Raw genomic sequence first — 23,504 nt, 5'->3', positions numbered from 1 at the left:
TAACATAGAGATATAGTTACTAACATAGTATTGTCAAATTAAGGTTGGTACTTCAAATGATCTTCATTAAATGTTATAAGAGATTGAGCATTTTATGGACAATTAAAATTTGGTTTTAACTTGAGAGGGCTTAATCAAATAATTCAGAACCTTAGACAAAGACATAGTTTCATTAAATGCTAGTAGAAAGGGATTTAGTTAGGTTTCATAAGACATAAAGGAGAGAAATAATCATAGGCTCCAATTGTCTTAAAATCAAATTTGCAATTTTAGTTATTTTATCATTTTGGAACAACTGAATTTTAAGTTATAATCTTTTAAATGATTTTACTTAACCTAATTAAGAACATAGGTGCTATAATAAACTGATTTTTGCCTTAATCCCCATGGGAATGATATTTTTATACTACTTTCAACCCATACACTTGTAGTTTATGCTTGACTGCGAGCAAAAAACTAGTTAACTAATCTGAATATAATAAAAAAATTAGCTAAATTAGTTATTTGTAATAAATAAGTATTGTCTTTTTTAAAATATCCTTACTAAGTAAGTGTATTAGTTAGAATTACTATTATTATAAGGACTACTTTAAAAAAATAGATAAATATAAAGGACAAAATAGATTAGAGTTTTATATTTAGAATCAAATTAAAAGTTAAATTAATGCTTATATCAATGACAAGAGATAGTATTTTGACAGATGACAGAGCAATTTTTGTTAAAAAGGAAAGGCATGTGTTTGAGCCGGCGGCTGGTGAAACCCGATCCTTCGCTGTTGCACATCCTTTGTTGGCGGAGAGTACTGAGTCGTGACAGTGCCGACCGAGGAGCTTTAGAATTTCACCTGCAAGATAGAGGAATTCGAAAAGCAGCGCCCTTCATTCCTCACTGCTCTTTCGCCATTGTTGAGGGAGTGTCCACTCCTAATCTTCTCCTTTCCTTCTTCCTCGTTGCTGATTTCTGGTTTGCCGTTTTTGGGGAGCGTTGTGTGGGATCGAGCTTCTCTTCTTCCTGCTTCGCGAATCTGCTGTGTTCCTTTCTTTGGGTATGTTCAAACCTCTTCTCCTTCCTGTGTTTTTTTTCCTTTTCAGAATGCTGCATTATATGCTTAGTGCAGGATGTTGCCTCTCTCCCTCGTTCCTTTGTGTGCGTGGATTTGGAAATTGTGGTTTTCTTCCAATCGGTGCTTGGTTTGAGTTGCAAGGTTTGGTGATTATATGCAATTGGATTTATAGCTTGAATGTATGAATTCTGGGGCTGTGATTTTAAGAGAAATATTATGGGAGTTTGTCACATTGATTGTGTTTGATAAAAGGGAGAATTAGAATGACATCCTTAGGAAGGAAAGAAAATGGCAGTTCTTATTTTTTATATTGGAATTTGCCACTTAAAAGTTGCCCTATTATTCTTGGAACCTTTTAATAATTATACATATTTTTTTGGAACTTCATATCAATTCTTCATTCATAAAATGTTTGAAAAGAAATAGGCTTTTTCAGACGTGTTTCTATATAGTATTTTGATGTTGGATAAAAATTTAGATTCTACTTTCGGTTGACTGCTATTTAAATATTGCTAAAAATAAAATTTGGAAACCTTATGACTTTAGAATGGTGTTGGAAAGAAGATTATTAGGAAATTTCACTGATTAAATTTGTTTATTCTTAAGTTAGTCCTGGGGTGCATGCAAATTGCAAAGTGCCGGATGAAACGTCTGTGAATGGAACTTTATGGAATTGAGAAGTGGAAATTGTTGGCGACAAGATTGAATAATTTATAGTATAAGAGTTACTCATTTGTTCTTATTCATAAGACACTTTCAATATATTTTACGTAAATTAAAATAAATCTTAAACTGTTTTAACTTTTTTTTAAAATATAATAATTTTTTAACTTTAACCCTATATGATACATACACCTTTAAAAGAATAGTTATCTACACTATAATAAATAAAAGGCAAAATAGTATATTAAAAATTTAATGAGATGAGTTATAAATAAGACCAAAGAAAACATTTTCTCTCTATCTTATAAATAGAACTAAGAGTATTTATTTTTCTATACTGAAATTTGGAAAAGGGTTCCCAGTTCGCCGTTGCCCATATATATAACATTGATTCGAGACATTACAAAGAAAAATAAATTTTAGAATGAATTCATTCGGAATAAGTTTCCCGTTATTTGTACTCCCTACACCTCAAAAGTATGAATTAGAGAATAATTCAAGTATCTTCAGCAACGAGAAATAGGAACACCACATGTCATCAAGATCAAAACTTGAAAAATTGATTTTCATCCATATTTTGGCACAGATCAAAGAAGCATGGAGAGAAAACTGAAGAAATTAAGACAAAGAGGAAGTCCAGGTTCAGAGCAACAAGATCTCCATGTGTCAAGTGTGTAGCATGCATAGTCCACATTGTTCTTGGTGGTACTCAGCTCTTAACAACATAAACAAATTCTCTGATTTTAATTAGTAACAACTTTTATTAGAAATTCTTTTTGCACTAATTGATGTCTTATGAAATTTACCCAACATTTGAAAAAAGAAATTAGCGCCCCAAGAGAATCTTCTACGTAACTTCATAATACAACTTGAAATCTGATACTCCTTTGGTTCTCAATATAAAATCTAATTAACTAATTTGAGTAGATTAATTATATTATTTAAATATGTTAATATGATATGTTTTTTTAAAATATCCGAAATATCTTTCTTGATCCTCTCCCTCTCTCTTCTATTTGATTATTATTAGGGAATATCAATAAAGTCAATTTAAAAAATAATTAATAAATGTGTGAAACAGATCTTACATAAAAGATCAACATCAACTATCCAATTAGATACTATATTAAGAACCGGAAAAGTACAACAGTTTCAGTTTCATAAATATACTGAAACCTTGTAAGATTCAAGCAGAATCAAACATCCGAGTAATAGAAACCATAATAGAAGAAACAGAAAGGAAACACAAAATTGTTACTCCTCCAGTCCTTATAATATCAGACCTGTTTTGTAATGTAATTTGTACTATAAAATGGCTATTATATTAGGGACCGGAGAAGCATCTTAAAACCAAGAACAAGGAGAGAGCAATTGCGGCGAGAACACTAGCAGTGCAGTGGCGAGAATGGTCTGGGTATCGATATTGAAAGTGGAACCACTCACACCATTAAACAGCAAAACGGGATTGATGATCATCAAAGGCCCTTCAGGGCGCATTGCTTTCTTCTTGGGTCTGCTCTTAGAGAGGAATCGAGGTAGTGAGGACAATTGGAATTTGGAACGAAGAGACTGTGAGGATGTGCAAAAGTGAACAGTGGACGGAGGAGGAGGAGAGGGAAGAAGATGTGGTGAGAGAAGAGAGTGGAAGAAGAGTGGAGTGAGAGAGAGAGAAGCCATGGCCGATGAATAAAAGAAATATAGTAGTCATCAAAATAAAACAAACAAAGAGAAGGAGGATTGTTGCTGCCTTCCTTCGCAACATTTGGCCACAGCGCCTCACAACGTCTAGTTTTCCCAAGGACCATTTTGGAATATCATAACTTGTGGGATAATTTCATGAAAAGAAAATTGGAGTGATTGATATTAATATACTACTTTTGGTCTTAAATATAAGAGTTAGTTAGAGATTCAATTTAATCATAAATATAATATCTCAATTCATTTTGTCTCATATATTTATTATTCATTTGCCTCAATATACTTTTTATGGTAATTGCACATTTTAAAAGGTTTTTCTACTAAACATAATTAGCAATAATATTTTAGAAAAGACAACGCTTATTTATTACAAATAACTAACTTAATTAAATTAGTTATATAGCTTTTATATTAAAAACTGGATATATTATATTATTACCTTTTTTTTGGTTGAATTACATATAATGTTCCTTTTTTTTTAATGAGATAAAACTAATGATGTCAAGGTTGAAGAACTAAAAATATACTCCTCCGATCTTAAATATAAAACCCTTTTATAGTGTAAAGTATACTATAACAAGGTTTTATATTTAGGCTCGGAGGGAGTACTTTATAAATTTAAGGAATTAAAATAAAATTTGGTACACATGTAAAGATCAAATATACACACACTTTATATTCTATGTAACTCGTTTACAATGGCTTAACTCCGAAGACTGAAACTTTTTCTCAAAAAAACTTTATGAGGCCATTATTTCAAGAACAACAAAACAAGTGAAGCTACGTCACATACTATAACCTACACTTGAAATACTTGGGTTCAAAGCTTGAAAGGAGAAAATATAACTAAAAGGGAAAAACTAAACAAGGTATAATGGGCATGCGTAATTTTTTTTCTTTGTAGGAGTAAGTATCTTCTTATTAAAAAAAATTAATCATATTTGAAATACTATCTGATATTAAATAATACAAAAATATATAACCCTGAAGTAAAAATAACAGATATATTGCTCGATACACAGATCCAAAGTAAATATGGGTTAATCTTAACACATGAATAGGCCCAATAAATGAGCTTCCATCCCATCAATTGGTGAAGATTGTGCTAGAGAATCAATAAGCTTAATGTCTATATTTTATTGTCCATGCATAATTTATATGAATCAAATATGGTTAACCTACTCCCCTTTGCAATCCAAGAATTTGTCGCATATGCAAGAGTTTCATACAATCTAAGTTAGCCAATGGTGAATATTTATACCAAGGTACTAAAAACTAGACCGGTCACTAAACCGGTCAAACTAATAGGTCAAGAGTTAGTGGGTTAGACCGGGGGTTAGCTCAGAGTCAGACCAGTTATAATTAAAATAATATAATTTAATTAATATATATAAAAATATTCATATATAATAATAAAAAATATTATTTAAATAAAAAAGATATAAATTTATAAGTAATAAAAAATAATTTGTGCTTATTCATCAAAAATGAGGTTTTTACCCGCTCCTTCTACACCAAATGTACTTGCCTATTACTTGACATCATTAATCTATTATCTTAGGCTTCAGGCAAAAAAAAAAAAAAAATCTTAGGCTTGGGGTGATTTTTTTCAAACTGAGGAAACAATAAAAAATTAAAAACTTGAGAATTTCATAAAATGTCCAACAGTTATTACACAATGGTTACTATCCTCCTGTTCTCTTCTTTATTAGCGGCCAACATATTCAACGTTTCTCTCCCAAGAGTTGCCGATGACACCATCTCAATGTCTCTCTTCCAGTTCTCCTTCTTCGTTCCTTCTGTTTTCTTCCCTTGCAGGTCTTTGTTCAGACTTTTTTTTCTTCAATCTTCTACTTTTTTACAGGTATCGATCATCTGCATTTTATTTTTCTCCATTATCCAATGAATCCAGTTTTCTGCAACATTTCTTCTTCCACCTTCTCTTCTCCTTCTGTGGCATCCTCCTTTCATTGTTTGCTGGCCAAAAAGATTAACTCGGTAGCCCGACCAACCTAACAGTTTGTTCGGTTTAGTCTCGAGTTATGCCGGTTTACCCTGAGTTACTCTGAGTCAACGTTCCAGTGAGTTAGCATATTAACCGGACCGGATGAGTGGGCGGGTCATCGGTTTTTGGTCCAACTCGACCAGTATGGTCCAGCTTTTAATACACTTATTTATACTCATAGTAAAGGTTGAGTTGAAGAAAATAGGAACTGCTTGGATATTGTCTTTTTTAGCCCACAACCACTAATCCGCAGCCTGCCATGTGTTAAGCTGCCAACCCGCGGGTTAGCCCGTTTTTTTTTAAAAAAATTAAGTTTTTATTTTGTTTACAATTTTATTATAATTGTGATTAGAAATGTTTTGTCATTTTTACTTAATTTTTATATAGCTTTGTATTTTGTTATAGATTTTGATTCTAAATTTAATTTCTTATTTTACTATTTTAATATTGATACAATAACTATTAAAAATGAATTATATGTTTACATTTCAAGTTTTAAGATTATTTTAATTATATAATTATGTGAAAATATAAAAATAAGGAGAATCTGATCTATAAAAGTTCATAATTTAATTTTAAAATATATATGTAAAAATATACAAAAAACTTTGTTTGGAAAAAAAAAAGAAGGAAGTTGCGGGTCCTTTGCAGGGGCGGGCTAACTAAATATTAGCTCGCCAAGCTTGAGTTTCAAATCGTGGCTGGCTGGCCGGCCTGTAACCAGTGGATCAGCTTGCTTGACCACCTCTAACTTAGAATAATAATTGGTTTCAACAGGGAGAGTTCGACAATGATAACAAGAGGTAGGTTTACTTCATTGTAATTCCACCTGAACTTCGGCGCCTAGCGACGGTGAGGTTGACTTCAAGGTTTTTAAAAAGAAAAAAAATTAAAAGGCAACATTGTAAATTCACCAGTATTTCAAAATTCTAATTTAATTAATGTAACTAATTTGGAATTTCACAAATTTAGGTGACCGTTTGGAGTTTTACAAATTCAACTATCATTTTATTGAAATTTTCATATTAAATTTCTTTTTTTAAATTTTAAAGTATATGATACTATTTCATATCTAGTTTTGAATCTTTGGCATCTCTCAAAACAAATCGTTGTGTATTTAGTGTGTTATATGAATAATTTATACTAATTTTGGATAGTTGAATGTTACATTATTTTTATATATTTAATGTACAATATAATTTTTTTTGAAACTTGAAAATTCATAGTATTATTGCGCAGTTCGATCTTTTTTAAGTTTTATGACATGATTTTAGATTTCCAAAAGTTGTTTGATAAGTGTATTTTCAAATTGAAATCTTAATTGATAATTTTGATAAGAACCGTTTCATAGCCAATCAATTCAAAACCTTGCCAATAAATGGTCAACAAATTGCTGGTAGGCTTTCTTGCTGGACGAACCGGCTATTATTGTATATTATTTCTCTTTTTGCCAGCACTTTTATTGTATATTATTTCAAAGACTAAAATGTACGTGTAGTTACCAACTTGCCACTGTTGACTGTTGAAATTTATAAATATATAATCCCTGTAAAGTCATATGCTGCATAATACTTTATACTACTTCCAGTCCTTAATATAAGACTCTATTTGACTTTTATTTTAATCTTAAATATAAGACCCAAATCCACTTTGTCTTTCATATTTATACATTTTTTCCCAAGTAGCCCTTTTAACAATGATAGTTCTAGTCAATACACTTGATTAGCAAGAATATTTTAAGAAAGATAACACCTATTTAGGACAAATAACTAATTTAACTTACTTTCTTAATCTCCTTAAATTACTCAACTGGCTCTTATAATTAGGACCGGAGGTAATATAATTATTCCCCCTACCACTACGAATTCGATAAGTCTACGGCTTGTTTATATATAAAAAGCTTTTTAATGATAAAAGCAAGTGATTGTCTATCATTGCAACATTATGTATCTCCACAGCAACTATGGGAATTCATTGAGAATTTTGAATGTCAGGTTTATTTTAGTTCTCTATCACTATTATTTCTTTCTTTCACATTAGTCATTATAACATGTCAAATTTTTTGTTACAGACGCCAATATGTCAAGACTCATATGATGACGACGACGATGAATGGACAGTTCACCGATTAACTGACATATCCGGTGCAATTTTGACTTGGAACAATTCACAAATTGTAAGTTATTTGAATCTATTGAATTTATAGTTTATTTGGTTTTCTTATTTCACTATTTCTTGCACATTAATTATTATAGGGATCGATGAGATACTTAATCACCTTGGAAGTATTCACGAAAAAGCACCCAGCATCTAAAATTTTTTTTTTGGGACTCTTATATGTCCTGAAAGGTTTATTTCATAGCATTTCCACTCTGAATCATTATTTGCTGTTAAGTTTGACCGTTAAAAACTTTAGTTAAATTACATAATTTTATTGTCAAACTTGATGGCAAATCACGGTTTGGGTATTTTTGCTTTGAAGAAAAACTTTCATGGCATATAAGAGTTGACAAAAAAAAAATTCTAAGTGCTGGATGCTCCTTCATAGATACTTTCAGGGTATTTAAGCACCTTATCTCATCATTATATATCTAACATGAATAATTTTGCATCATAGGATCACTTCTTCATGCAACCTACTCGCATATTAACTATTTCTGGTAGCAAAGTGCCATCATGGTTTTACAATCAAAGTCATTTTTGCGGGGAAGGTTTCTCAATTTTCTCTCTTGAGCCAAGAAATGTGTCATTCATAGCAAACAAGCCTGATTTGGATTGTTCTGCGAAACGTTATGGTGCTTTTGACATCCTTGGTTGGACATGCAGAGTTTCTGGAAATGAATATCCAGATCCGTACCGTTTCTGCTGCACTTCTATGCAGTCCAGATGTCGTCATCAACTATGTATCATCTACATTCGTTTTTCCTCCTCATTTGTTGTGGGACAACCACTTCAAATGGTTTTTTTTTTCATGCGGGAGAATTCAAAATTTCAAATAGGGCAGTGTGGTTGGCGTGTAGTGTGTAAAGAAGAAGATGTCGATAGATGGCGACAGCACTGATGATAAGTTCATCGGCAAATCTAGACGATGAGTTTGATAATGGAGAGTCTAGCCCCCTCCAAGCAATGCGAATAGTTGGAACAACTACTTGACGGTGTACAAATTAAATCTTTTATACCATCTCTCCTTCCATGATCAAGTCAGCTAATTTGGAAAAAAAATTAAAGAAGTTACAAAATTACTTTAAATTATTTATATATATTATTTTTTAAAAACTAATTTATCTTACTTATAAATTAATATATAATTTAATGATCTACATAAGTCCTCTAGACAGATCATATAATATATGTTATAATTAAATAATTTAGTAATTTTTTTAATCTTTTCAAATTAGTCAATTAGGTTTTATATTAAGAATTGTAGAATATTTTTTTATATGTTTTTAAATTTATTCAGTGGCTGAATATTATAACATACGCATTTTTTTGTTGAGCATAGTTCTTCGCTTGTTATTACATTTTCAATCTTGCTTAAATGATGATTCTCACACATGTATTTTTGTAGAATTATGCTTTGAACCATGCATGGTGTGATTGTTGTAAGTAGGACTGATAGAGTATGGAATAAGAAATAATTATGATTTAATTAGATTAATAATGATATCCATTAGGGATCTGAATAAGAATATTTATGTATTAAAATTAGGATTCATTATATTAATTATCTTTTAATATTTTTTAATTATCTCTTTAATTATGATTAGGATTTGTTTTAGGATTTTATTATTATTATTTTATATTTCTAGAAATTTTATAAAAAAATGTTAGGGTTTCCATTTAATGATTGAATAAGAATTGATATTTTCTAGGCTCCTCTCTTTTCGTCTCTTCTCTCTCTTCATTCACATCTTTTCTCCCTTCTTTCCTGCATCAAGGATTTTTGTTGTTGTTGTGTTATGTTATGCCAGTCTACTATTTAATCAAATTATAAAATGGAGAAAGCATATATGTTTATGTATTATTCATAAGTTTAAATCTAACCCTAAAAATAAATAGAAATCAATAATAGATTATTTTAAAATTATAAAATTAAATTCAAAACAATAATTAATGATTAAAAAATAGCAAGTAAATTAAAATTAAACATTTCTTGATAATACTAAATATCTAAAATAGTTAAAATTGTCATATTTTAAATTAAACCCTTAAATCTAATTTAGTTGAAGTTCTAACAATACCTTTAAAAAATATAATGGTTTTTAATGGCAAAAAAAATAGAATGGTTTTTAGGACTAAAGAGTAAATTAAAGAAAATAAAATAAAATAAATATCATATTTAAGAATTAAATTTATTTTGAGAGATGAGATTTTTTTTTTTTTGGTTAAAGGAAAGGCGTATTTTTGAGCCGGGTGTCTGGTGAAGCCGACCCTTCGCCGTCACGCATCCTTTGTTGGTGCAGAGCAGTGAGTCCTGACAGTGTCGAGTCTCGACCGCGGAGCTTTAGAGCTTCATCTGCAAAACGGGGAATTCGAAAAGCAGAGCCCTTCATTCCTCACTGCTCTTCTGCCATTGTTGAGGGAGTGATCGCACCTAATCTTCTCCTTTCCTTCTTCCTCGTTGCTGATTTCTGTTTCGCCGCTGTTGCGGAGCGTTGTGTGGGATCTCGAGCTTCTCTTCTTCTTCCTGTTTCTCGACGCTGCCGTGTTCCTTTCTTCAGGGTATGTCCAAATCTCTGTGTTTTTTCCCTCAAGAATGCTGCCATATATGTTTGGTGCGGACTGTTGCGTCCTGCTCCCCCCCCCCCGGTTCCGTCGTGTATGTGGATTGGGAAATTGTGGTTTTCTTCCAATTTTGCTTGGTTTCTGTTGCAAGGTTTGGTGATTATATGGAATTGGATTTATAGTTTGAATGTATGAAGTCTGGGGCTGTGATTTTAAGAGAAATATTCTTGAAGTTTGTCAGATTGACTGCACAATGGGCGTTTGATAAAACGGTTGAAAAGAAAGAGGCTTTTATGGACGTGTTTCTACATAATGTTTTGATTCAGGTTTGCAAGATTCGACAGATTTTTAAGTTGGCTGTTGTTGAGAGCCTAACACAACCCACCTCGATTATCTGGGTTTGGGACCGGTTATATTATATAGGCGGAGTTTTGATGTTGGATAAAAATTTAGATTTTATTTTGGGTTGACTATTATTTAAATCTTGCTAAAAATAAAATTTGGAAACTTTATAACTTCGTAATGATGTTGGAAAGAATATTATTGGGAAATTTCAGTGATTAAATTTGTTTATTCTTATCTTAGTCTTGGGGTGCATGGAAATTGCAAAGTGCCGGATGAAATGTCCTTGAATGGAACTTTATGGAATTGAGGAATGGAAATTATTGGTGACAGCATTGAATAATTTATAGTAGAAGAGTTATTTATTTTTCTATATTGAAATTTGGAGAAACATGGATATTTTATTTATATACAAACTCACACACACAATAATTATGCGAATTATTGAACAAAATCAATGTGGCATTTTATACGTGGATTGTTGAAGTAAAAAATTTTTGGTTCTCTAAATTATCCTATGTTGTGGGTTTTGGTTGTGATTCTGAAGTTGTTGGAGGCTATAGTTAAAAGATTTATGGAACATGAATTTAAGGTAGAATGTTAAGATTAGTTACGAGATAGTGAATATGAAGTAAGTGGATGTCTTTTAACTAAATGGAAGATTATGGTTTTATAAAGTTTGAAGAAGGAATTACAGTGATTTTGTTTTGGACTTTAGAGGGTCAAGGAGTGAATATAAGTCGGAATCAACACCGTATCTGAAGGTCGTTTGTGGCCTTTCCTTATTTAATTATCTATATCGCTTAACTGTTTTACATCATTGTAGTTTAGAAGCTAAATTTAATCGTCATGCAATTAGTCTATATATGATATAAATGTTCACATGAAATTATTTGGGTTATGAAGTACGTACCCCTGTCTTTTTTTTAAATTTTGTAACTATAATACTAGTATTCCTCTTTTATTTTTGTTCCTTTAAATTTGGATTGAAAATCCTGTTTTAGGTGCCCCATGTAAGCTATAGTTAGGTTCCTTGCCTTCATTTAACATTGTATATGTGTTAGCATGGATGTGTTAGCATGGAGCAGAGCTCCTTATGTTGAATTGTTGTTGAGCATGATATTGTAGAAGTTTTGGGAGGTCCCATTTATGGAGAAGATGTCGCTGAAATTTCTATAAATAGCTTGTGACTGTTTATATGAAATGTATCAAAACTTTATATTTTGTATTGTGAGTTTGTCTATAAAATGCAAATGATGAATTTTATTTATGCAAGGCTTAAGGGTAGTGGGTTCTCTCATATTTTGGGCCAGTTATACCTAAATTTTTGGAGTGTGACAAGAGTAGTGCTATGATCTGAATTCGAATGGTTGGTCATACATGACTCTTTTACTTTATAAGCTCAGACCCCTTGGTATGCAAAAGTATTGAACAACTGGCTTTCCTCTTATTGTCATACTTTTCATTCATTGCAAGGTAACCCTGATAATTCATCTATATGAATTTTGCTTGATGTAGGCAAATTACTGATACCTATTGCACTGAGCATTCTCACTGTTTTCCAGAAGAGATTAGTTATGAAAGCTGGATTTATATTTTTGAACAGATGAGTGCACAGAATAGTCAGTTTGACTTGGGTTTGAATGGAAAGACTTACCATAGGAGATCTGTCAAACCATTGATTAGTGATGCTGAATTTCTTCTCAACTTCATCATGAGTACTTATTTGGGACCTGATGTCAAGTCTGATGAGCCTAGATGTTCAGCAGCTCAAAGACTAGGGGCAGGTTTGCCACCATATACTTTGAGTGCTCTGGGACCTTCATATGTTAGCATCTCTCTGCTGGAGAGATTATATTATTTTGTCCTGAGAGATGCTCAACCTGACCAAGTGTTAGAGAGAAATTTGCTGCATATGTATCTAAAGGGAGAGTTATCATTGCCTAGTTGTGGGTCAGTAGAGGAGTGTCAGCAGTTCACAAGTATTTTTCCTTTGAATCTTCATGAACAGATATGGTACCCTGATAGCTTCAGAATTGTTAAAGGGGTTGTTTTAATCATTGATCCAGTTGCGTCATACATGAAACAGGAGGATATTAAGAGATTCAGATATTTGACTGGTGTGAATAGTTTGAAGATTGATATAAATGCATGTCTACATGCGCAACTTGGTTCTCAAGCAGGCAAGGAAGTTGAACATAAGCACGTCAACAAAGATCAGACAACTATTTCAAATGAGGAATGCCCTCAGTTTCAACAAAAGCACAAGCAGAAGTGTATTCTTGATTCTCCGTCAATAACAGAATATCCTGGTGTATTTCCTATAAAACAGCATGGCAAGAGAGATCCTTCCAAGAGGGTTTGCAAATCCAATGGACCTACGTTGATGCCCGTTCTTCGTATTCCGGACGCAGAAGATTGTGATATAGATGCTTCTCTTCATTTAGCCGGGACAGCCAGAAGAGGATTATTAGGCCCACCTGTTGGTGTTGTGGATATTGGTATCAGCAAAGTCGCATATCTCTTCCGAGTTTCGTTACCTGGGGTGATGAAAGATCACGGTATCTCCCTCCCTCCCTCTCACACACACAATGTCTTCATCTATTATTGATCTTTCCTTCTCTCGTCTTTTGTTGCCCTTCATTTATTTTCCGGAAAGCTGCTTTTCCAAGATTGATGAACAGAAGATACTCCTTAGTTCGGAAGATATTAATACAGGAGGCTTTGGCCAAAAAAAAAGGAGGCCATGTTTTCTTAATTTTCTGCCAAAGGGCATCCATGTCAATAGTACGCAGCCTCTAATTTTGTAGGGCCTCATTTAAGTGTTTTGTTATATCATGAATGAACTCATTTTGTTGAGAACCTGTGAGTGGTTATGAATCTCAGAATTCTTAGCAGCGGCTATAGAGAACACATGTTAGTAAACTGTAAGTGAAGATCAGTTGTTATGCACTTTTAATTTTGCTTATTACAACTATCCATTCCAACACGTGTATTCAATCATGATTTTGTGTGTATCCTTAAGCAGTTGACTCATACATTCATTTTGATTAGTTTTTCAACTTTCAATTTACTTTGTAGCTAGTCAGTTCAATTGTGAGGTTGAATCCGATGGGAGGGTTCATATCCAAGGTTTGTTAAGTGGTGGAAGAACTATAAAGAAAAACTCACGTGTTTTCCAGATGAAAATCCAGCACTTATGCCCTCCTGGACCGTTCACCCTTTCTTTTAGTCTTCCGGGACCTGTTGATCCAAGACTTTTGGCACTTAACTTTAGGTCTGATGGCATATTTGAAGCAGTTGTTATCAAGCAGAAGTAACTGGCCTGAGTTTAGTAGCTGACTTTCCAGAGTAATCCTACAGCTCAGAACTCAGAATTCAGATTTTTCATATTTTAGGCAGAATCTAGGATTGACTCTGGCTGTTCCTCATTTTAAAATGATGATGCAGTGACTTCTCTCTGTAATTATAAAGGGCTCGCCATGATCTAGCCAGTTGAAGTCATGATTTCATTTTAGCCTATCTCATCCCTAAAGGAGTTTGTCCTTGATGATTTAATATGCTTGGTGCCAAGAAACACTTGCAGTGTACCTAACCTGACCTAGCTTTGTGGTGGTAATCAATAATATGTAATCAGAGTAGCTTAATGTTGGAAATCAGAATTTAGGGCTCTTGCCAATACTATATGGAAAAGTAAGCCATTACATGAAATACCTTAAAGTTGGCATTCATTTGTAAGATTGACATCATAATAAAATGTCAGTAATGTTGAGAGGCTGAAACATGCCTTAGAAAATGTACGCGTGTCATTGTCTCATTTGCAGGATGAAGTGATGTTTGGAATCAAAAGGGAAATAAATGAGCTTCTAGGAAAAAGCCATGTTGAAGCAAAAGTTAAAATCTCGAGCGACTTCAGTTAGTCACGGGGAGGAAAAGAAACAATAAATCTGATTTTTTTAGGGACAATGACCAAAAAAAAAAAGTTGGAATTTTGTAAATGCCAAATAAAGAATATCAACAAAAATTTGTTGTTATTTGTAAATTTAGAATTGTCAATACTAAATAAAGTTGTGATACTAAATCTGATTTAGGATTTGTAATTTTCAGCTTCTTTTTCTGTTATTCTCTCATTTTTTATACAAATAAAAAGTTAACTAAAAATGTAATTATTTTAATTTATATGATATACTATTTGAACAGATTAAGAAAGTTAAATAAATTACTTAGTTATATTATATGTTATATGATTTCTCTAAAATACTTATGTGTATCATTATATTACATATGAGTTTAGAAGTCGTTTTAAAATTCATGTTCTTTGTCAAATTATTTTAGTCCAAATTTACTTTTTTATTATCCGCCTAAATAAGTTCTAATTTATCAAACTGATTTTTATAAAAGTCAGCTGAAGCATAAATCAATCCTAACTTATATTTGTAAAAATCATATAAAGTAAAAGTCATTTTTGCCATTGTCAAGGATGTGCAATGAATTATGTGAAGTCTCCTCTCTTCTCTTGCGTCCTCTTCTCCCTAACTAGTTACACTAACATTGTGACTGCCTGACTGGATCTCCTCTTCTCTTCTGCCACTCTTATTCTCTGTTTTCTAATATCTTTTGAGTAGAGATATGTTGCTTCCCTTTTATATTCTTGATCTTATTGAATATATCTGAGCTTAGAATTTCCATTATAAATCCTTCCCTCACCATTCCTTGCTTCTGAAAGTAGAAACCATGAATATATAATCATCATAAGTGCTCACAAAATACCTTTCTTCTCCTATCTCTTAACTCCATCACTTCTGTTCGTTATTCCCGTTCTCTCTCTCTCTCTTCTTCCATCTTTTGGCATCGACTATACAGTCTTTTTAGCGAAGCTCAACAAAGCGAGATCCCAGCTACGTGAAACTTATTTGGAAGACACAGCAGCATTTTCTTTTATGAGAGTCGTCAAACTCTTCCGTCATGTAGGGTTAATTTATCAAATAGAAAGGGATTAGGAATTGCGTTTTAACTAATTTAAGAGTTCAGATATTACATATTTAAAATAAATATTCTCTAGTAGTTGGTAGCTCACATTAGAGTTGGAGCTTCAATTACTCACTGTCGTTGACCTTATTTTAATAAAATAAAAGCATTTTAGTCATTTTATATAAAAATATAATTTTACTTTTATTCCTAAATACTAAAATTCCGTAATGTTTTAGCCATTGAAATTCTTTGAACTTCCGTCGGTACTTGGTATTTACACCTCTCCGATTTTTTTTTTTTCTCCAGCAAAGTCACTCCTATTGCTAGCATCAAATCTAATATTAGATGTTCTTCTGTTTTGTTGAGTGTATATTTTAAAAATAGAAGCAATATTTTAGCTTTATCCCACAACAATATTTTAGTGACTTAGTCATTTATAAACATGTTTTATATAAGTTGAAATAAAACTCTTCTTATATACTTATTTCGTATTCTGTAAATTACGATTGAAAAACTACTTATAAGCTATTTTAAATATGAGTGATTAACATATTTTAAATGGCAAGATGCGCTTCTGTACGCATGGCTAATCTTTGATAGGGTCAGGGGAAGATCAAAATTGACCATATCAATCCGACACAGTCAACCCCTTGAAATCCACAGGATTAAGATAATGCGGACTATTTCGTTTACGCTCCGTGATGATGCCTCTTGGGTCCCATTTACCATAATGTTTGGCTTCCACTCAACACATCCATGATTTTTCACATAAACAAGCAAAAAGCTCAAGTCTTTTCCCTCGCCCCTTTTCACCAGGCGAGCGTGGACTTGGGATTTCAATTCAAAAAGCTCGGCTTTTTTCCGCTTTTTCCTTTTTTCCTTCTCATCTTGTATTTATTCTATTCGTTTCTGTTACTACTTCGCTGTTGTGCTAATCAAATTTAGGAGCACGCAGAGTTTCTTTCTTTCCTTAGGGTTTTTTTTTTGGGGCCTTCTCTGTGATTTCCGGTCTCTTCTCTTCGATTTTCTTGAGATCTTATCAATTGTACCGTCATTGTAAGTGCTTCTCTCTCGCTAATACCGTCGAATTTTCGCCGTCTGCTCCGTGCACTGAGAATCCTCTAAATTTCATGAGGAGGACTTTTGCCTGTTTTTGGATATATGTCCATGTTGGTCTCTGATTACAGTGGCTGGGTATGCTTTCATTGATGTGACTTGATCGGTTATTGTGATGATGATAATTATTGTAAGCCTTTTCAAGGTAGAAGAAGCTTTCATTTGGTTGTAGAAGATCAGGATTGGGGTTTTCTGGTGTTGGGTGTTCTAGATATGATAAAGCAGATATTCGGGAAACGCAAGGCCCCAAAGTCATCCCACAGTGATTCGAACGGTGATGGAGGGGTTAATGGTGCATTGTCTGTGAACTCTTCGTTTGGGTCCAATTCCAATAGTGCCTTGAAATCCAATTCAGCTTCTTCAAAATCTTCAAATTCTCCTTCGGACGGGTTGCGGCCAGGTAATGGGATTCTCGCAACGAGTTCAAATAAAACAAATCATCCTAAGAAATCAGCTGCAGCTTCTACGACGCAAGTGGGTTCTGTAACGGCTCCTGGAGTTTATGAGGCATTGCCAAGCTTTCGTGATGTTCCTAACTCAGAAAAACAAAATTTGTTCCTTAAAAAGTTGAACATTTGTTGTGTTGTATTTGATTTTAGTGATCCTGCTAAAAATCTTAAAGAGAAGGACATCAAGCGGCAAACTTTGCTTGAGCTTGTTGAGTATCTTTCCTCTGTATCTTCGAAGTTTAATGACATAGCAATGCAGGAGATCACAAGGATGGTGGCAGCCAATTTATTTCGAACTTTACCATCTCCCAATCATGACAGTAAGGTAGCAGATCTGTATGATGTTGAGGAGGAAGAACCTGCTTTGGAACCAGCTTGGTCACATCTGCAAATCGTGTATGAATTTCTTTTTAGATTTGTATCTTCACCAGAGACTGATGCAAAACTTGCTAAAAGATACATTGATCATTCATTTGTGTTGAGATTGCTTGACTTATTTGACTCCGAGGACCAGAGAGAGAGGGACTACCTGAAGACTGTTCTCCACCGTATTTATGGAAAGTTCATGGTGCATCGGCCATTCATTAGAAAAGCGATAAACAATATCTTTTATCGGTTCATATTTGAGACAGAGAAACACAATGGAATCGCAGAGTTGCTAGAGATATTGGGCAGCATAATTAATGGATTTGCTCTGCCTTTGAAGGAAGAGCATAAGTTATTTCTTGTCCGTGCCTTGATTCCCCTTCACAAGCCCAAGTGTGTATCGATGTATCATCAGCAGCTTTCATATTGCATTACTCAGTTTGTTGAGAAAGATGTCAAGTTAGCTGATACTGTGATTAGGGGACTTTTGAAGTATTGGCCGGTGACTAATAGCTCAAAGGAAGTTATGTTCCTCGGTGAATTGGAGGAAGTCTTAGAGGCCACCCAGCCAGCAGAATTTCAGCGTTGTGTGGTTCCATTATTCCGTCAGATTGGTAGATGCCTCAACAGCTTACATTTTCAGGTATTGTTTTTACTTTCCTTCCCACTTCGTAATTAGCACTTCTAGTACGAATCATCGTTGTGGCTCGATTTATTTTAGTTCCGTTACTTTGTCTTCTCTACCTTTTTCTTTGTGATTGCATGCTTTGCACAGCTAAAGGTGGGACAACCTCTTGTCTACTTTTTGGAGCATGAGAATTTGCTGGTTTTCAGCATTTTCTGGGAAATGGAAATATTTGGAGAATTTCTTGTGTGGCCTTTCATCCTGTTGTTGAGCACTTGAGCTTATTATTCTTTTCTTCCCACCCAAGCGCATATCGAACCCAAAATCAATGTGTACATGTATTTGGCTTCACAGCCAACTTGTTTTGGACTCCTTCTGTTTCTTCGCTGTATTCTGGAGCATGAGAATATGATGGGGATAATATGTGGGATAGATGAAGAGTAGAAGGCATGTGCGTTAGCAGCTTTTATTGCTGGTCACAATGAAGCTGTTTCCATACCTATGTCTTTTTCACAAAATACCTGGAGTATGTTTCAGCTTCGTCTTTTTTTCTTTTCTTTTCTTTTCTTTTTTTTTTTAAAAAAAAAAAAAGAAAAAGAAAAAACTTTCCCTGTCCTTTCAACTTTGAATCAGGCTTACTGGCTTAGTATGTGCAGGTATTTCACTTTACAATGTTATCTCCTTGTTTGTTAGTTGCGTCTTTGGGAATCTTATAGATCAAAGAGGAAGCATACTTGGCTTGGTTTGGCAGCAGCAGCCTTGACTCTATACATGGAAGCATACTTGGATTGTGGTATTTGATAGATTTAACACAACTGACCTGTTACTTATCAAGACTTGAGAGGTCCAGCAAAGTCTTTTCTCTTGATTTGGTGTGATTTTATTTGGATATTCAGAAAATAGCGGTTATTCTTTCTTTGTAAGGCTCATGTTGGTTCTGGAACCTAGTACTTCATGATCGTGTTACTGAGAACAAAAATCAACTGATTGCTGTATTAATAGGTTGAAAAACTAGTATTTCCACTCTGATATGCCCGTGTGCCTGTCAATACTGAGGTTGTAGTATACCATGAAATGGTAAGGAACTATGTCTATTTGCTTAGGCTTATGTAACTCTGGTGATCTACAGTATCAATTTCCGAGTCTTGTGGGTGAGTTGTGTAAATTTATTATTCTTGGAGAAGTTTGACCGTTGACCCTATTGCAGTGGTTTTCTCATAGAAAATAGTCAAGCTCGCATTCACTTTTCTATATTCTGCTGTGGTGAGTGCCACACTAAACCAGACCCGTGGCAGCATTAGGTAATATTCTTCAAGTTCTACTACTCCATGGCAGGATGGGATACAATTTCGCAGAGACAGCATATAATTTCACGAACTACTTTCATGTGCGATCTTCTTTAGAAGTTTGCGGACTTGTAATCTTAGGTTATGCTATTTGGCCATGAGGACGATGTGAATCTTGAAAATTATTATGAGCAAGGTATTTGTTCATGAAATTTGGAGGTATCCATAATTGGTTTGAGAAGAGAAAAGGGAGAGGTTTTTTTGGGCGTATGCAATTATTGAAGATTTTTGTTTGGTCTGACAAACTGGAGAAAAATTAAGGAACAAGTAGGCATTTACCTTTACAACTCCTTTGGGTTCCTTGAAATGAAGCTTTCAAGCAGATTTAGTTGGATAATCAAGGAGGGGTCATGTCAATATTTGAGTGAGTTTCAGTTTAGGCCATTCTGTTATGAGGAAGGCTTATAAGGACAGGAAGATTTGGCCTCTCAAAGGCTTAATAACTCCATGGGAAAGTCATGGAGTGGATTTGAGAGATAGCTAGCATTGTATAATATTTTCTTCATATTTTGTCATGTTTATGTAAAGGCATCTGTCATTGGTGATTTGCCTGGATTTTTGTCATGTTAATTCCATTATATTTTCATATCGTTCTTGGAGTGTCGTTAGGTTCTTGATGGAGGACAAGAACCAAGAGATGAACTGTAGAAGGGACTTGGAAGAGACAAAGGAAACTATGAAGGGTACTCCATAGTATACAATGCTAGCTACGTGGAAAAGGAACCTACCAGAGACCAACCATTAATGCTGCATCCACGTCCAAATGTATGGCAGGAAGTGAAAAGAGTGGGTAAATAGAGGACGAACCTACCAGAGAATAAACATTATCCTTCGTCCATGATTGGATTCTCAGCTGAACTGGAAGCTAAAGAAGATCTGAATTCTTACATGTAGTTGAAGAGAAGTCTAAAAAAAAGGTATGACCAAATTGAGGAACACGCCATTTCTAGAAGCTTTGGTTGATTTATTTCCTTGTCAGGAACAATCAGAAGAAAAGTTGAAGGAAGAGGTTATTGCAATGTCAGTATCAAAATATCCAGATGGATTCTACTTGTATGACTCTAAATAGCTAGGAGGAGAGAGTAGGGGCAAGAGTTGAGGACATCAGTCGTTGATGGAAGAAGGAGGGGGGGCAGATGGATCTTGCACCAGTTTTGGTGAATTAAGTGGGGAAGAATTCCATTTTTGAAATGCTTATTTTGGGGCCTTATTAGGGAGTACCGTACAACAGTAGCTTTGCCCAATTAGCTAATCAATCCTGTATCTAAACCTGCAAATGCATGTATGGTGTTTCCAGCTTATTAAAGTTTCGAAAGCTCATGATTTGGAAATTTGAGAGGAATGGAGGTTGCAATTAAGAAAATAAGAATTAGTGGTTTTACTGGAAAATTATTAAAAGCAAAGGTGGTTACAGGCCAGAGGCAGTAATTCAATCAATTTGCCACCATCTGATTGTGGTGGCCCTTCATGATAACTTTAGGTAATTCAAGCGGGCAATTAACCAAATAAAGAGGTAGGGATCATTAAGGAATATTCTCTTGAGGATGGATGGTATTTTGCCAGCATAAGAAGCTTGTAATGGCAACAAATAATGCAGGAAGCTATTGGCAGGGAATTTCCGTTTTCCAAGGAATTCAACATAAGTATTGTTTTATCCAAATGCCTAAATATGTTACTTTTAAGATTATCCTCCCTCTGGTTCTAAGTATAAGTTCAATGTTTTTAGTAAAGCTGGTCCTTTATATTAATTACACTTTGTATTTAATTCATTTCTCTGAAAATTTAATTCATTCTTTCCAATTTTACCCTCAATTAATTACGTCTTTCTAATCTTCCCCCCTCATTAATTCTCTCTCATCTCTTTTCCCGTTCATTCTCTCTCTCAATCACCCTTTTCATAAATAAGGGTATAATTTGGGGGGGGGGGTTTCGATTTCTACATATTTATTGCTTTTAATCCATTTTAACCAACTTTTGGATTTACGTAATTCAGTTACTTGTAACTTATATATAGCACCAGAAGGAGTAATCCAAGTGTCTGCATTTGCAGGGAATGTTTTACCTGTTTAGCTACAGGTGGGTTTTGGATTGAACAATAGAAATTATTTTCAGCGCTAGTTTTGATTGTTGAGAAATAGTCTGTCGATATATGGGGAAATCTTAAGGCATGATATCCACCTTGGTTGTCCTGAATTTAGATGCTGATCTAACGGTTCAGTTTCTAAACGATCTTATTTGGGATGTATACTAATTTCATTTTTTCGCGGAAAATTCTGTCAGAAAGTGGACTAGATGATGCAGTGGTTCATTAGCTCATTCAAACTCAATTTAGCAGTGAACTGAATGGTGTGAAGACGATGAAATGACTGGAAATTGAAACTGTGCTACGTTTACCTTTTTGTTGAAGTTGGGGAACCCGATGTGGATTTAAGAAATGCTTGGTTGGTACCTTGGGAAGCAAGTACAAGGTCCTATTGAAAAGAAGCCACTGGTTTGATCCCAACTTCTACTTTTCATATGGCAAAGCTTTGAAGGCTCGGTAACAATGGACCCTTGAATAGAGTGGGAGTAAGGGAAAGGTTGGTTGTGAGAAGAGTACGTGTCATTCTGTTTGTAAGGACTGAAAGATGTGGGCAGTGGTTATGGGAAGACTTATGCAATGGCTTTGGGAGATAGCTAGCATCTCAAAGATCTAGAACTGTATCTTTCTTCATATTTTCTTGTTTGTGTAAAGGCTTCTCTGCTACTGCAGTGCTTTGCCTTTGTTTTTTCCCCCCCTTCTGGGGGGGTTAACATTAATGTTGTACTTTGTTTCGTTTTTGGAGTATTGTTCGGTTCCCATCATAACTGGGGAGAAGATCTTATTTTCTATTTTTCTATGTATTATAATTGAAATTCAAATGCTCTATGATGAATGACCTGATTCACTTGAAGAAAATAAGTTGTGGTGTGTTTTTTTCTACTCAATTTCTGTCATTCTTGTTTCGAAGTGAAATTTGCATGGGAATGACAAAGAAGTTTACATTTTTGGGTTCTGAGTTACTTGCTGATTTGATATGCGAACTGCAAATTTCACTTCTTTTTATGCATCTTCTTTTACTTATAGTTGGAAAATGCTGAGAAGCAATTTAAATTCACTTGGGAGTTGTACATTGACATTTGATTTGATATTGACTTGGTTCTGCTGGCAGGTAGCCGAACGGGCTTTGTTTCTATGGAACAATGATCATATCAGGAATTTGATTACGCAAAACAGCCAGGTGATACTACCTATAATCTTCCCCGCTTTGGAGAAAAATACACGGGGCCATTGGAACCAAGCAGTTCAGAGCTTGACCCTTAACGTGAGAAAAATATTCTCAGATGCTGATCAGGCGCTTTTTGACGAGTGCTTGGTGAAATTCCAACAAGATGAAATCAAGGAGAGGGAAAAACAGGACAAGAGAGAATCCATATGGAAGAAACTAGAAGATGTAGCAGCGGCTAAGGTTGTCAGTAATGAGGCCGTCCTGGTTTCAAGGTTTGCGTCTTCTGTTACCATCACTTCAAGTGCAAAGCAATGAGCAACTACTGGAAGTTAAGAGGTACTGGGGATGCAAATTGCAAGACCTGACCACATGATGAGATGAAGAACTAAAGTAAATGCATCCAGTTAGTATCTAGCATGTATAATTTTGCTGGAGAAAGCTGGGAATGAGTCTTGTGAAGGAGGGCTCTCCTCATCACCCGGGCTCTCGGCTCCTTCCTTTATGCTCTTCATCCATGGGTTGTATAATATGTACCATAAAGGATCTGATTTATAATTGGCAGTGCTTGTTTAGAGTTCTAGTTCTGGCATTGCGCAGTGATACATAAAGCAATCATTTTCCTTATTTTATCCTCTCTGTAATATTGAAGGTGATTCCATTGCGTCGCAGCCTTTGCAGGTGAAGGTTTCATTCTCTCATGTACTCATTCGCGTGGAACTCATAAGGAAGCCTAAAGCGTGTCCTGATATATGTGTCTGTTTATTCTCCATGCCAGTCCGTTGTTTCCAGACTCATGCTAATAGTGTAAATTATGCCTTTGTTTTCTTATTTTGAAAACAACTTTTGGTTTTTAAAAACCTAAAAAAATAAAAAACATGTTTGGTAA

At 34.3% G+C, this 23,504-nt stretch overlaps 2 protein-coding genes across 5 annotated transcripts; both read left to right on the top strand.

Moving 5' to 3' along the window:
• The first annotated feature begins 9,848 nt into the window (after window positions 1-9,848).
• LOC114760928 (increased DNA methylation 3-like) lies at window positions 9,849-14,204 on the top strand. Of its 4 annotated transcripts, none has more exons than XM_028950237.1 (3): window positions 9,849-10,152; window positions 12,104-13,058; window positions 13,579-14,204. In XM_028950237.1, exons 2-3 carry the CDS (start codon window positions 12,104-12,106, stop codon window positions 13,815-13,817), a joined length of 1,194 nt encoding a protein of 397 aa, XP_028806070.1. In that variant the 5' UTR covers window positions 9,849-10,152; the 3' UTR covers window positions 13,818-14,204. The 4 variants fall into 4 exon arrangements, with proteins under 4 accessions (XP_028806070.1, XP_028806071.1, XP_028806068.1 ...); XM_028950238.1 differs by having other exon boundaries at window positions 12,016-13,058; window positions 13,583-13,747; XM_028950235.1 differs by having other exon boundaries at window positions 9,850-10,152; window positions 12,016-13,058.
• Window positions 14,205-16,296: 2,092 nt separating this feature from the next.
• Window positions 16,297-23,364, top strand: LOC114760943 (serine/threonine protein phosphatase 2A 59 kDa regulatory subunit B' gamma isoform-like). The gene is given in 3 exon segments (XM_028950258.1): window positions 16,297-18,042; window positions 22,562-22,882; window positions 22,885-23,364. Coding segments are annotated over 3 exon segments (1,665 nt in total). The 5' UTR covers window positions 16,297-16,797; the 3' UTR covers window positions 22,984-23,364.
• Window positions 23,365-23,504: the final 140 nt, after the last annotated feature.

Source organism: Neltuma alba, unplaced genomic scaffold (genome assembly GCF_004799145.2).
Source record: "Neltuma alba isolate B1F8T4 unplaced genomic scaffold, ASM479914v2 tig00011052_pilon, whole genome shotgun sequence".
NCBI lineage: Eukaryota > Viridiplantae > Streptophyta > Magnoliopsida > Fabales > Fabaceae > Neltuma > Neltuma alba.
Note: the sequence above shows the minus strand (reverse complement) of the source record. Positions and strands in the feature narration are given on the sequence as shown.